The sequence below is a fragment of the Sus scrofa genome, chromosome 10 (genome assembly GCF_054392235.1).
Source record: "Sus scrofa isolate SSC_HxYL_T2T_F1_AM1 chromosome 10, Sscrofa_HxYL_maternal_Yorkshire_Landrace_v2.0, whole genome shotgun sequence".
Classification (NCBI taxonomy): domain Eukaryota; kingdom Metazoa; phylum Chordata; class Mammalia; order Artiodactyla; family Suidae; genus Sus; species Sus scrofa.
In genome coordinates this window covers 21,103,023-21,117,106 of record NC_139392.1, presented here as the reverse complement: position 1 = coordinate 21,117,106, position 14,084 = coordinate 21,103,023, and the positions used below count along the sequence as shown (strand labels likewise).

At 47.7% G+C, this 14,084-nt stretch overlaps 1 protein-coding gene across 3 annotated transcripts in view; it reads left to right on the top strand.

Annotated features, from left to right (window-relative positions):
* The window catches only part of SMYD3 (SET and MYND domain containing 3), a 752,343-nt gene that overhangs the window by 560,264 nt on the left and 177,995 nt on the right, over positions 1 to 14,084 (top strand). For all 3 annotated transcript variants that reach the window (NM_001160092.2, XM_084978701.1, XM_084978702.1), the window contains 1 exon segment: positions 10,311 to 10,421. In NM_001160092.2, coding sequence (NP_001153564.2) covers positions 10,311 to 10,421 — 111 coding nt within the window.

Below are 14,084 nucleotides of genomic sequence, written 5' to 3'. Positions count from 1 at the left end.
CAAGAGGCAATCAGTAACTCTTTGTTATTGAATGGACTCTTTTTTCCCTTTAAAAAAATATTTTATTATAGTTGATTTACACAGTTTTGTCAATTTCTGCTGCACAGTAAAGGGGACCCAGTCATACACATACACATATACATTCTTTTTCTCATACTGTCTTTTATCATGTTCTATCACAAATGATTGGACATGGTTCCCTGTGCTATACTGCAGAACCACATTGACTATCCATTCTTTTTTTTTTTTTGGCGGGGGGGGGGGTGGTCTTTTTAGGGCCGCACTCTCAGCACACGGAAATTCCTAGGCTAGGGGTTGAATCAGAGCTGTAGCTGCCGGCCTGCACCACAGCCACAGCAACGCCTGATCCAAGCTGTGTCTGCCACCTACACCACAGCTCTTGGCAACGCCAGATCCCCCACCCACCGAACAAGGCCAGGGATCGACCCAAGTCCTCGTGGATACTTCGTTGCCACTGTGCCACAACAGGAACTCCTGCCTATCCATTCTTAATGTAACAGTTTGCATCTATGAATCCCAAACTCCTACTCCATCCTACTCCCTCCCTCTCCCCCTTGGCAATCACAAGTCTGCAGTCCGTGTCTGAGTCTGTTTCTGTTCTGTAGATAGTTTCATCTGTGCCTTATTTTAGATTCTACCTGTAAATGATACCATATGGTATATGCCTTTCTCTTTCTTACTTACATCACTTAATATGAGAGTCTCAGCTTGCATCCATGTTGCTGCAGATGGATGGCATTATTTTGTTCTTGTTGTGGCTGAATAGTACTCCGTTGTGTGTATGTACCCCATCTTTTTAATCCTGCATGGACTTTGTTTTGAGGGTCTTTCTGTTAAATTGAGCATACGTGCTATAACCACTGGCAGAGTTTCTCACATGGAACAGCTCTTCGTTGCACAGGACTCTTGCATCCCTGAAGAATGGTGTCTAGCCTCTGCTCAGTTAATGCTTGCAGCCACCCCAACACCTAAGATGCAGCCTGCACGCTTAACACTGGTCCCTTGCGGCAGAGGTGGGAGAGAGGGAGACCCATGAGAAAGGACATTTGGAGGGTCAGAGGAGCACTTCTTTTTTATTGTGAAAATATTCACTTTTGGGAAATTGGATAAGGAAGTCAAGTGAGACATCTTTTAATTTGATCACATCACTTTTGCAGTTTGGCCTTATTGCTCATTAAGTCACCCCCACTTTTAAAATGTGCTACTTGGGGAGTTCCTGTCGCGTCTCAGCGGAAACGAATCTGACTAGCATCATGAGGATGCAGGTTCGATCCCTGACCTCACCCACTGGGTTAGGGATCTGGCATTGCAATGAGCTGTGGTGTAGGTCACAGATGCAGCTTGGATCTGGCGTTGCTGTGGCTGTGGTATAGACCAGCAGCTGCAGCTTCAATTCGACCCCTAGCCTGGGAACCTCCATGTGCCGCAGGTGCGGCCCTAAAAAGACAAACAAATAAATAAATAATAAAATAAAATAATAAAATGTGCTATTTGGGATGGAAGTCTCAGAAGGTAGACTCCGTAAGGGAAGCCTGGACAGCACCCGTGATACGGAAGCGCCTCAGCCTGTGTTTGTCGAGTGAATGAATGAGGCTTGCTAACAGAACCAGAACCAGCCATTTTGCAGCTGCCACCAAGCCTCAGTGTGCTCGGTGGATGACGTGGAAGGAACACGAAAGCCAGCCCCCTGCCCTTTGATGAGAAGCTTTCACAGCCAGGCAGGGAGAACTGGAACGCCGCTCAGGGTTTGGTTTCCGTCCACACGGAGCCAGGCTTTGGGCCTTTGGGACCATTTCCCTTCAGAGCAGCGTCATGTCTAACGCTCTGCGCTGGAGGAATTTTCATATGATGTTGAGTTGTTGGGTCTCGTGTGTGTGTGTGTGTGTGTGATGAAGGGGGGTGTTTGTTTTCTTGGTCTTGGTTTTTTTTGTTTTTTGTTTTGTTTGTTTTTGTCTTTTCGCCTTTTCTGGGGCTGCTCCTGTGGCATATGGAGGTTCCCAGGCTGGGGGTCTCACCGGAGCCATAGCGCCGGCCTACACCACAGCCACAGCAACTCCGGATCCGAGCCAGTCTGTGACCTACACCACAGCTCACAGCAATGCCCGGATCCTTGACCCACTGAGCAAGGCCAGGGGTCGAACCCGCAACCTCATGGTTCCTAGTCAGATTCGTTAACCACTGAACATGACGAGAACTCCAGTCTTGGGTTTTTGTGTCCTCATCCAGCACCTCCTGCGAAGAGATGTGCGTGTCAGGGCTCGCTGGCTGCCGTGCCGGTGGCTGCCTCTTCAGGGTTTTGTGAAGCCGTGGAACATGTTCCCCTCTGCCAGTCTTCTAGGATACGGTCGGGGAAGACAGCGGGACAGTCCACCCTCATGGGATTGGAAAAGGTTAGGGCTAGAAGAGGTTGAGGCTGGTACAAACAATGGGGCAAAACCATGGCGAGAAGACGTTGCAGTTGTTATGAATAATGCCATTGGCAGCCCTCGTTCTCTGGCGCCATCACCGTTGGGAGAAATGTGATTTGCATACATTGAGCATATCAGCATCACCGCTGTCAGGTGTCAGCTAAAGTGTTTGGGGATCAGAACAGTCTGTTTCTTCCTCCAGCCATTTTCGCTTACTTTCTAAGTCACTTAAATTCATGGCATGCTTACTGGTATCTTGTTGGGGTGGGCGTCGGGAATAAAAATGAGTAAGACCCGGCCTGGCCCTCAAGAGTCTACAGTGTCTTTGGGGAAACTGACACAGAACAGAGCACAAAAATAGAACAGGAAAACTCAAATAGAGTAAGTGGGCACAGGGCATTCTAGAAATTCAGAGCAAGGGTACCCAAGGGGTGGTTGGAGTGGGGGCCAGGGTGCAGTAAAGGAAGGCTTTCAGAAAAGCGGCTCTTAGACTCCTAAAGGATCCATCGAGTTCAAACTGGCTAAGACAGGGAGTTCCCATTGTGACTCAGTGGGTTACAAACCCATCTAGCATCCAGGAGGATGCAGGTTCGATCCCTGGCCTTGCCCAGTGGGTTAAGAATCCATCATTGCTGTGAGCTGTGGTGTAGGTCACAGACATGGCTCGGATCTGGCGTTGTTGTGGCTGCAGCTCAGATTCAACCCCTCACCTGGGAACCTCCATATGCCATGGGTGCGGCCCTAAAAAAAGAAAAAAAAAATTTAGCTAAGACAGGGGCAGGCATCCTAGACAAAGACGCAGGGGCCAGAGACAGGAATGGTGACTTCAAGGAATGGGAATCCCTTCACATCAATAGATGGAAGAATTCAGATGTGACAGCAGATAAGGGGATATTGAGGGACCAGACCAGGCAACCCCCGGGGGCCTTATTGAGGCCCTTGGTTCACCCGAAGCTTCCGTACTGGTGCCTCCCACATAGGATGCACTCAGTCCGTATTTGTTGGAAGAGAGGGTGACAGAAAACGGGGCTTCGTTGAAGAGTTTACGCAGAGGAACTGCGTGAACGGGTGTTCTGGGTGTGAGCAAGGTTGGGTGAATAAGGGTCAAATGATGCATAATCCAGACCAGAGGTGACAGTGGCAGATCGAAGACCGAGGCGATGCAGATGTTGGCTTGTGATGGGGTCTGAAGAATACATTTAGAAGCTAGAATGAGCAGAACTGGAAACTTGACTGGCAACGAGGGTGTGACAAAGTGAAGAGACGTGAATAACACTCCGGTTGGATTTGAAAGAGAAGGAAGATGTTTTCAATTCAGAACCTGTATTAGGAACATTGATAATTGTGACAGTGTAATTTGAGAAAGGAATACAAAGTCTTATTTTAATTTGATCTTATTATCCACCCGGAAGTCTAGAATGAAAGGACATAATGATGGGCTTCATGGAAAAAGGGTGCATGTTGCCTTGAAATTTCAAATAGGCCACAAATTCAATATCCAGCAAATGCTTTTCTTGATATTACTCTAATGTTGGAAATGATTTACTGTGTTTTCCGTAAGAGCTGCACTAAAATGGTAAAGCAATGGTCAGTAGCATTAATATTTCAACGTGATTTTGTTTTGTGCTGTTAAAGCATCCACTGATCGATGGCGGAGTTTCATGTGTATGTTCCCACTAAATGAACCATACATTTAGGGAGCAGTCTCTCCATTAAAACTGGTGAGTCTCTGCGTCTTTAATCAAGGTTTTTAACGTGGGCAGATAAAATGATTTCGCTGTCAGTACTAGTTAGTACTCTGGCTGTGTTCTCCCCCTCCCCAAAATATGAATAACAATGTTTTTGCTGTTGACAACTTCAGGGTTTGTGGGTTTTTTTGGGGGGGGGGCTCTTTTTGTCTTTTTAGGGCCGCACCCCCAGCACATGGAGGTTCCCGGGTGAGGGGTTGAATTGGAGCTGTAGCCTCTGGCCCACACCAGAGCCACAGCAACATGGGATCCGAGCCGCATCTGCAACCTACACCACAGCTCACGGCAACACTGGATCCTCAACCCACAGAGCGAGGCCAGGGATTGAACCTGCAACCTCATGGTTTCTAGTCGAATTTGTTTCTGCTGCGCCATGACGGGAACTCCAAGAACTTCAGTTTTGATGCAGTGTATTTTGTAAACTTTAAAGACATGAAACAGGCATGAAGGCGGGAGGTGGGGGGGTGGGGGTGGAGGAAGCATATTTGAGCCAAGCCTGAAGGAGAGAGTTCTGGTCACGGTGGTTACAGAACACGGAGGGAGGCCGCGGGAGTCTCTTTACAGGCATTCAATGAAATAGTCTCTCGCTCCCTATTCAGTGCCCTGTATGATCACTCATGAGTTTTGGCCCCTGTAATAAATCTCAGATTTGTCAAGCGTATTTCTCTGGTGTGGCAGGCCCTGGATTTGTTGGCTTCTCGATGAGAACATTTAATCACCCGGTAACTACTACTGATTAATCTGACCCTCTCGCTGGGGTGGATGCCTAAGAGCCACTGGGCTGGACAGAGAATAGGGGCCTGGAGTTCACCCAGGAGGGAAAACAGAGACCAGCTCATTTTACCACCTCACCTCATAGCAGGAAACTGGGGCCCTGAGAGACTGAAAATATACAATGAATGCATACGGTGCCCCAAACTTCCCGTTAGAATCTTTCAAAAGTGTGCTTAGAAATTGGTCATTTGGAAAGGGAGCCCTTCTACACTGCTGGTGGGAGTGTAAGTGGGTACAACCACCGTGGAAAATAGTATGGAGGTTCCTCAGAAAATTAAATCTAGAACTACCATATATGATCCAGCAGTCCCACTCCTGGGCATATATCCAGACAAAACTATAATTCAAAAAGATATATGCATTCCTATGCTCATAGCAGCCCTATTCACAATACCTAAGACATGGAAACAACTTCAACATCCATGGACAGATGAATGGATTAAGAGGATGTGGTACATATATACAGTGGAATACTACTCAGCCATAAAAAAGAACAAAATAATGACATTTGCAGCAACATGGATGCAACTAGACACTCTCATACTAAGTGAAGTAAGTCAGAAAGAGAAAGGTGAATATCATATGATATTACTTATATGTGGAAGCTAAAATATGGCACAAATGAACCTGTCTACAGAACAGAAACAGACTCACACACATAGAGAAGAGACATGTGGTTGCTGAGGGGGAGGGGGAGAGAGTGGGATAGAAGGGGAGTTTGGGGTTAGTAGATGCAAACTATTACACTCAGAATGGATAAGCAATGAGGTCTTGCTCTAGAGCACAGGGGACTCTATCCGGTCTCTTGGGCTAGAACATGATGGAAGATAATATGAGAAAAAGAATGTATGTGTATATATAGCTGGGCCACCTTGTTGTGCAGTAGAAAATAGCACAATATTGTAAATCAGTATACTTTCATGAAATAAAGAGAGAGAAAGAGGAAAGAGAGGAAGAAAGAAACTGGTGATTTGGAATTTAAGAGGAACTTGCCCGATGTGATGGCCCTTTGTACCTCAGAGGCAGCTCGGCTTCAGATCATGAAGCAAAAGAACGATTTAGGGAATTAAAAAGTGTCTGTGGTGTCAGCAGCAGGAGCCCAGTTATTACAGGTCATTGCTTGGCGGGGACCTGCGTGCTGCGGGTCTGAGAGTGCTGCAGCTGCTCCCGAAGAAAGGGGTCTCCTGTTGCCCCGCTCCCCACCCCAGCAGAGGTATGAGCAGCAGCTGCGTACTTGTCAAAAAGAGCATCAGGCCTGAATCAATAGATATGGCTGCAAATCCCAAAGGGATCTAATCCTTGGCTGGTTTCCACTGTCTCCTGCTGCCTGGTTCGCGGTGTGCCCGGCCCACCGTGGTCATTCAGTAACGTCCTTGTATGTTTCTTAAAGGCAGGGACTCCCGGTCCCGTGTGTGGAGCAGTGTGTTACCGCTCCTAACACGTGAAGGGTCTCTAGAGGGCCCGCCTGCCGGATGATGCTGTGGTTTCTGTCACCCTGGTGATGGCCAGGGTGGACTTGACCTCTTTCCCCGCTGACCACTTTAATGAGGCTGTGTTTTCTGTGTGAGGATGGCCCCTCTGCCCTGCCAATCTGTCAAGCAAGTAAGGTCATGCTTTATAGACACGAGATGTTTTCCTTTAAGTCTACAAAAACCCCACGGAGTGTTCTGCTCTAGGGGGTTTTGTCATCTCCCGTAGTGGGTAATCCTGCTGCCTTCCTCTCCTTTCTTCCCCAACACGCACACGCCGCCGTCATCATTTTCTTCTTGTAAAAGCAAATGAAGAAGTAATCTGTAGGGCGTTCTGGGCATGGCACAGTGGAAGCGGATCCAGCTAGTATCCGTGAGGATGCAGGTTCGATGCCTGGCTTTGCTCAGTGGGTTAAGGATCGGGCGTGGCTATGGCTGTGGTGTAAGCCGGCAGCCACAACTCCGATTCCACCCCTAGCCTGGGAACCTCCGCGTGCCTCAAGTGCGGCCCTAAAAGGCAAAAAAAAAGAAGAAGTAATCTGTACAGTATGTTACAAAAAGGAGAACCAGAGAAGCATGAGGGACCTGAGAGTGCATGGCCAAGGAAGGAGCTGGTTTATTCTTCATCGGGCAGTGAGACCTCAGTGAGACCCCGAGATTTGATTGAAGCTCAAAAGAGGTGGGGATGGGCGATCTTGCCAGGGCGCAGCGCGTTGAGAATCCCACTGCAGTGACTCTGGTAGCTGCACAGGCACAGGTTAGATCCCTGCGCAGCGGATTAAAGGATCCGGTGAGGCTGCAGATCAGATTCAATCCCTGGCCCAGGAACTTCCATATACAGCAGAGTCAGCCATTAAAAAAGTGAGAGTTAGAGAGAGAGAGAGAGAGATGAGGGCAGGCCCGTGATGGATCTGGGGGGGAGGACAGGGGAAACAGCCAGTGCCCAGGCCTTGACGCGGGAGTGTGTGTGGAACCCAGATGAGGCCGGGCTGCCTGGGGCAGCGAAGAGGGGAGATGGGATGAGTTCTGAGCAGGATCGGGGCTGGGTGAGGTGAAGCCACTGGCTGTCCCACTACCTGGGGTGAAGAACTGGCTTCTTTCTTTTTTTCTCTTTTTTTTGCTTTTAAGGGCCGCACCTGCGGCATATGGAGGTTCCCAGGCTAGGAGTCAAATCAGAGTTATGGCTGCCGGCTTCCACCACAGCCACAGCAATGCAGGATCTGAGCTACGTCTAAGACCTACACCACAGCTCACAGCAACGCTGGATCCGTAACCCACTGAGCAAGGCCAGGGATCAAACCTGAATCCTCATGGTTCCTAGTTGGATTCATTTCCGCTGCAACACGATGAGAACTCCAAGAACTGGTTTCTTTATTACTTTTTTCCCTAATCCATTGCATCCTTATATTTTTATAAAATTTAATGAAAATAGAGAGTTCCTGTTGTGACTCAGTGTTAACGAACCCGACTAGTTGCCATGAGGATGCAGTTTTGATCCCTGGCCTCGCTCACTGGGTTAAGATCCAGTGTTGCTGTGAGCTGTGGTGTAGGTCGCAAACATGGCTCGGATCTGGCATTGCTTTGGCTGTGATGTAGGCCGGCAGCTGTAGCTCCAATTCAACCCCTAGCCTGGGAACCTCCATGTGCTGCAGGTATGGCCCTAAAAAGCAAAAAAAAAAAAAAAAGGAGCTGTTGGAATGTTTCAAATAGAGGAAAGATCTGATCCAACTGACATTTTAAGTGAATCACTCTGATTGGAGGATGGCATGCAGGGGGCCCAGGGCAGAGGCAGAGAGACCAGCGGTGTGACTTGTATCTTACAGGCAGGAAGTGGCGGTGGCTCAGACCAGGCTGGATCAGGAGGCCAGCATTGGGAAAGGTGGAAGGTGGTTGGTCCCGGGTATATCTCTACCATTGAGCCCAGTCGAGTTGCCTAGTGGATGGAGTGGGGGGTGTGAGAGCAAGAAAAGTCGGGGTAACTCCAGGGTTTTGGCTTGAATAACACATGAATTAATATCCCCTGAGATTGGGGAGGCCACAGTGGTGATGCAAGGATTGGGGAAATCAGGAGTTCCCGGTTTGTATATTTTGAATTAGGCTCTTGGTACATAGGAGATCGAGTCAAGCGAGAAATGGTTAAATTATCACGATGTTACCTAAAGACTTAAGCCTTTTAAAAAAAATTAAAAAAAATTATAGTTGATTGGAGTTCCCGACATGGCTCAGTGGTTAATGAATCTGACTAGGGTCCATGAGGACACGTGTTCAATCCCTGGCCTCGCTCAGTGGGGTAAGGATCCAGCGTTGCCGAGAGCTGTGGTGTAGGTCGCAGACTTGGCTGGGATCTTGTGTTGCTGTGGCTGTGGTGTAGGCCTGAGGCTACAGCTCTGATGTGACCCCTAGCCTGGGAACCTTCATGTGCCATGGGTGCAGCCCTAGAAAAGACAAAAAAAAAAAATTATAGTTGATTTACAGTGTTGTGCCAATTTCTGCACAGTGACCTAGTCATACATACATATGTATACATTTCCTTCCTTATATTATCTTCCATCATGGTTTATCCCAAGAGATTGGATAGTGTTCCCTTTGCTACACAGCAGGACCTCATTGCTTATCCATTCTAAATGGAATAGTTTGCATCTACTAAGCCCAAACTCCCCGTCCATCCCACTCCCTCCCCCCACCTCCACCCCTTTGCAACCACAAGTCTGTTTTCTGTAAGACTCAGGTCTGAAAGTGGAATCTTAGTGCTAGAGAGAAGCCCAAGAAGTCCCTGCAACAAGAGATTAGGTTAGTAATTGTATAAATTGTATAAATTTTGTATACAATAAAATATACATGTAAACCTATGTTGGCCAGACTTCATATCTGGTTGACCCTAAATTCCATGAAGCAGCTATAGGATTTTTAGGATTTAAGAGCAGTCTGCCTGGATGATCTGCCACTCATTTGACTGCCAGCATTAATTTAGCTTCTCTGATCGCCAATGGATACAGAATTTATTGCCAGAACTTGGTACTACCAAACACAGAACAGCTCTTGATCTTTTACTATTTAGTGAATAAAAGAGAAGGAGCAAAAATATGTAGAGTTAATGAGACAAATTCTTCCAAACAAATTCTTTTTTTTGCCTTTTTTTTGGGTGGGGGGGAGCTGCATCGGTGGTATATGGAAGTTCCCAGGCTAGGGGTGAATTGGAGCTAGAGCTCCCAGCCTATGCCACAGCTGCAGCAATGCAGGATCCGAGCCACATCTCTGAGCTACACCACAGCTCACAGCAATGCTGGATCCTTAACCCACTGAGCAAGGCCAGGGATCGAACCCACATCCTTATGGTTACTAGTCAGGTTCATTCCCACTGCACCACAATGGGAACTCCTCAAGTAAATACTTGATGCACATGCACTCATCACAAAGACTGGAAGGTAGTGCATTAAATTTTTACGTGTGATTATTTGCGTGGAGAGAGTGTGAGTAGAATCTTCTCTCTTACACTGTTTGGTGTGTCATGAAGACAAGTGACTTCAACAATTAGCCATCATAGGAGGAGTTCCCCATCATGGCTCAGTGGTTAAGGAGTCCGACTGGGAACCATGAGGTTTCGGGTTTGATCCCTGGCCTTGACCGGTGGGTTAAGGATCCGGCATTGCTGCGAGCTGTGATGCAGGTCGAAGGCGCAGCTGGGATCTTGCGTTGCTGTGGCTGTGGCCTGGGCCGGTGGCTACAGCTCTGATCAGACCCGTAGCCTGGGAACCTCCATAAGCTGCTGGCACGGCCCTGGAAATGGCAAAAAGACAAAAACAAAAACAAAAAAATGATCAGCCTTCATAGCCATTGTTAAGGAAAATGAGCACAGCAGCGGTGTGACCCCTCCCTCTCTGCCCTCCCAGCTCACCATCTGCTACCTGGATATGCTGATGACCAGTGAGGAGCGCCGGAAGCAGCTGAGGGACCAGTACTGCTTCGAGTGTGACTGTTTCCGGTGTCAAACCCAGGACAAGGTATGTTGTACAGAACCAGCTTGGAACACCTCCCAGGCAATCGCTCCCTGATTTTTCAGAGAACTCTGCTTTTCTTTCATTGAACCAAAAGTAAATGACCCTCCGTGCATAGGAGGAAACAAGGGTACATAAAATAATGCATTGTGACTACCAAGCAGTAAGAGGTTTGATCTCAGGAAAGGGTCCATGGAGCTTAGGGTTTGGAAGGAACGTAGGTATGAAACATGTAGTTAAAAGGATGTTGAGGGAGTTCCCATCATGGCGCAGTGGAAACAAATCTGGCTAGCAATCATGAGGACGCAGGTTTGATCCCTGGCCTTGCTCCGCGGGTTAAGGATCCGGCATTGCCGTGAGCAGTGGTGTAGGTCGCAGACACAGCTCCGATTTGACCCCTTTGGTCCCCTCCGGAGACCCCCTCCGATTTGAGGGCAAGAGAGTTAAGTCACGTTATGATTATAACAGCTATTGCTCAGTAATAAACACACCAAGTTTTATCTCGTTTTTTATTTCTTTGAAGTGTCTTCTGTGAGCCTTTTGGCTGCAGTTCTTTCTCAGATGGAGATGAAATCACTTATCTAGCAACGTTCACTCTCTGAGAAACGAAGAGGAGCCAGAATACAGGCCGTAAAGATAGTGATTGAGCTCTTCTCACGTGACTCGTACCCTTTCCTCACGTTGACTATTTATTGTTAGTTGGCACACAATCGGTGGTCTCAGGAAATCTTACTTTGATGGTGTGTTTTACATTTGTTGGCGTTCTTTTATAGTCACTATCTCATTTGGACTTCATGCTCATAAAATAGGAAACAGAACTCAGAAAGGTTCGGAGATAGGCCTCTGGGATAGGATGCAGGAAAAAGTGACAGGCCCAAGTCTCAAACTCAATCAATCTGGTGCTCCTCCCCTGTCCCACAGCTTCCTGGGACTTCAGGCACCAGCATTGATGCAGAGAGGTGGTTGCTTTCACTGCATGTGAAGGGACCACTAGCTCGTTCTGAAGATGCAGGTGTCAGTGATCAGGATTAGTTTTTCACTAAGAAGAACTTTTAGGGAGTTCCCATCGTGGCTCAGTGGTTAACGAACCTGACTAGCATCCCTGTAAATGTGGGTTCGATCCCTGGCCTCGATCAGTGCGTTAAGGAGCTGGTGTTGCCGTGAGCTGTGGTGTAGGTCACAAATGCTGCTCAGATCCCCTGTTGCTGTGGGTCTGGCATAGGCCGGTGGCTACAGCTCCAATTTGACCCCTAGCCTGGAAACCTCCATATACCACGGGAGCAGCCCTAAAAGACAACAAAAGGACCAAAAAAAAAAAAAAGAAGAAGAAGAAGAAGAACTTTTAGAGAGTTCCTGTTGTGACTCAGTGAGTTAAGGACCCGACATTGTCTCTGAGGATGCTGGTTTGGTCCCTGGCCTCTCTCAGTGGGTTAAGGATCCAGCTGCTAAGCTGTGGTGTAGGTCATGGATGCGGCTTAGATCTGGTGTTGCTGTGGCTGTGGTGCCGGCCTGAGGCTGCAACTCTGATTCAACCTCTGGCCCAGGAACTTCCATATGCCACAGGTATGACTGTAAAAAGCCAAAAAAAAAAAAAAATTAATTAAAAAAGGAGTTCCTGCTGTGGTGCAGTGTGATCGGTGGTATCTCTGCAGCAGCACCAGGATGGAGGTTTGATCCCTGGCCAGGCACAGTGTGTTAAAGGATCTGGCATTGCTGCAGCTGTGGCCTAGGTCGCAGCTGCGGCTTGGATCTGACCCCTGGGCCAGGAATTCCATGTGCCACAGGGCAGCCAATAAATGAAAAATAAAATATATACTTTTTTTTTTAAAGAAGAACTTTTAGGAATAAGTGAATTGAACGGGGAAAGTTGGATCCACTGCTAAGAGCTCCCCAAGATTCAGTCCACTGTCATGGTCACATTTTGCCATTTGCCAGCTTTCTAGGAATCACAGGGGATCCCCTATAATCCCTCCTCAGAGTATAGTGGGAAACGGTAGGGAGCAGCTAGCTTCCCATAAGCTTCCCTGGATGGGAATGGGAAGGCTTTTAAATTTAATGCCGCTTACATGCCATCTGGATTGCAGACTCTCAGTTATTTTTTGAAGTAGGTGATTTTTTTTTAAACTGAGGTCTTGTTCACTTTGGGGTTATTGTCATAGCAGAAATCTGCACTAAAGTAGGGTTTGGCTACGAATACCAGATAACCCAACGAAAACTGGCTTTCATAAGAATGTTTTTCTCAAGAATTCTAGAGAAGCCATTCAAGACGGGAACAGCTATTCCTTGGTCTCAACACAGACCCAAACTCCTTCCATCTTCCTCCTTAGCCTGCCAAGCATTTGCTTTGGTCTTCATGGTTCCAGGATGACTGCTGCCTGCAACCTCTAGTCAGTGCATCCGTGCTCTAGACAGGAAAACGAAAGGGGTGATAAAGCAAAGAATAAGGAGGATCCTTCTTAGGATTTCCACCTAGACCTTATGGGTCAGAGCTATGTCACCTGCCACCTTAGGTGTAAAAGAGGCAAGGAAACAGAACTTGACCTTTTCAGCCTTTATGCTAGAAGAAGAGAAGGGAGGAGAACGCTGTGAACAGCTTTTTGGGAGCCGATCTACAATGTCTATCATATCCATTAATTTCGTTTGAGATAATAGTATGATTGTCTAAAGAAAGAGAACTAGCAGGGTGTGTGCGCGAGTGCATGTGTGTGTGTGTGTGTGTGTGTGTGTGTGTGTGTGTAGAAAGAGAGATAGATAGATAGATAGATTGATTGATTGATTAAAAGGATTTGGCTTATGTGATTGTGGAGTCTGACAGGTTGCAAGATTTGTAGTCAACAGGTGGGAGGCCCAGGGTTGCCGATGGTGTAAGTTCCAGTCTGAAAACCGGCAGGGGAGTTCCCATCATGGCGCAGTGGTTAACGAATCCGACTAGGAACCATGAGGTTGCAGGTTCGGTCCCTGCCCTTGCTCAGTGGGTTAATGATCCGGCGTTGCTGTGAGCTGTGGTATAGGTTGCAAACGCGGCTCAGGTCTCGCATTGCTGTGGCTCTGGCGTAGGCCGGTGGCTACAGCTCCGATTTGACCCCTAGCCTGGGAACCTCCACATGCCGTGGGAGTAGCCCAAGAAATGGCAAAAAGACAAAAATAAATAAATAGGTAAATAAATAAATAGAAAACTGGCAGAGTCCAGACCCAAGAAAGCCAGTGTTTGAGTTTGAGTCCAAAGGCAGGAAGAAACTGATGTCCCCCCTAGAAGGTAGTCAGGGAGGAGGAGTTCCCTCTTACTCATAGGAGGATCAGCCTTTTTGTTCTATTCAGGGCTTCAACTGATTAGGTGTGGCCCACCCAGGCTGGGGAGAGCAATCTGTCTTATTCAGTCAGTGTATCTTAATGTTCATTTCATCCACAAACACTCTCACAGACACACCAGAATAATGTTTGACCAAATGTCTGGGTATCCTGTGGCCCAGTCAAGTTGACATCTGTTCATCACCACAGGAGTTCCTGTCATGGCTTAGAAGTAAACGAACCTGATGAGCATCCATGAGGAGGTGGGTTTGAGCCCTGGCTTTGCTCAGTGGGTTAAGGATCCGTCATTGCTGTGAGCTGTGGTGTAGGTCACAGACGCAGCTCAGATCCAGCATTGCTGTGGCTGTGGTGTAGACCGGC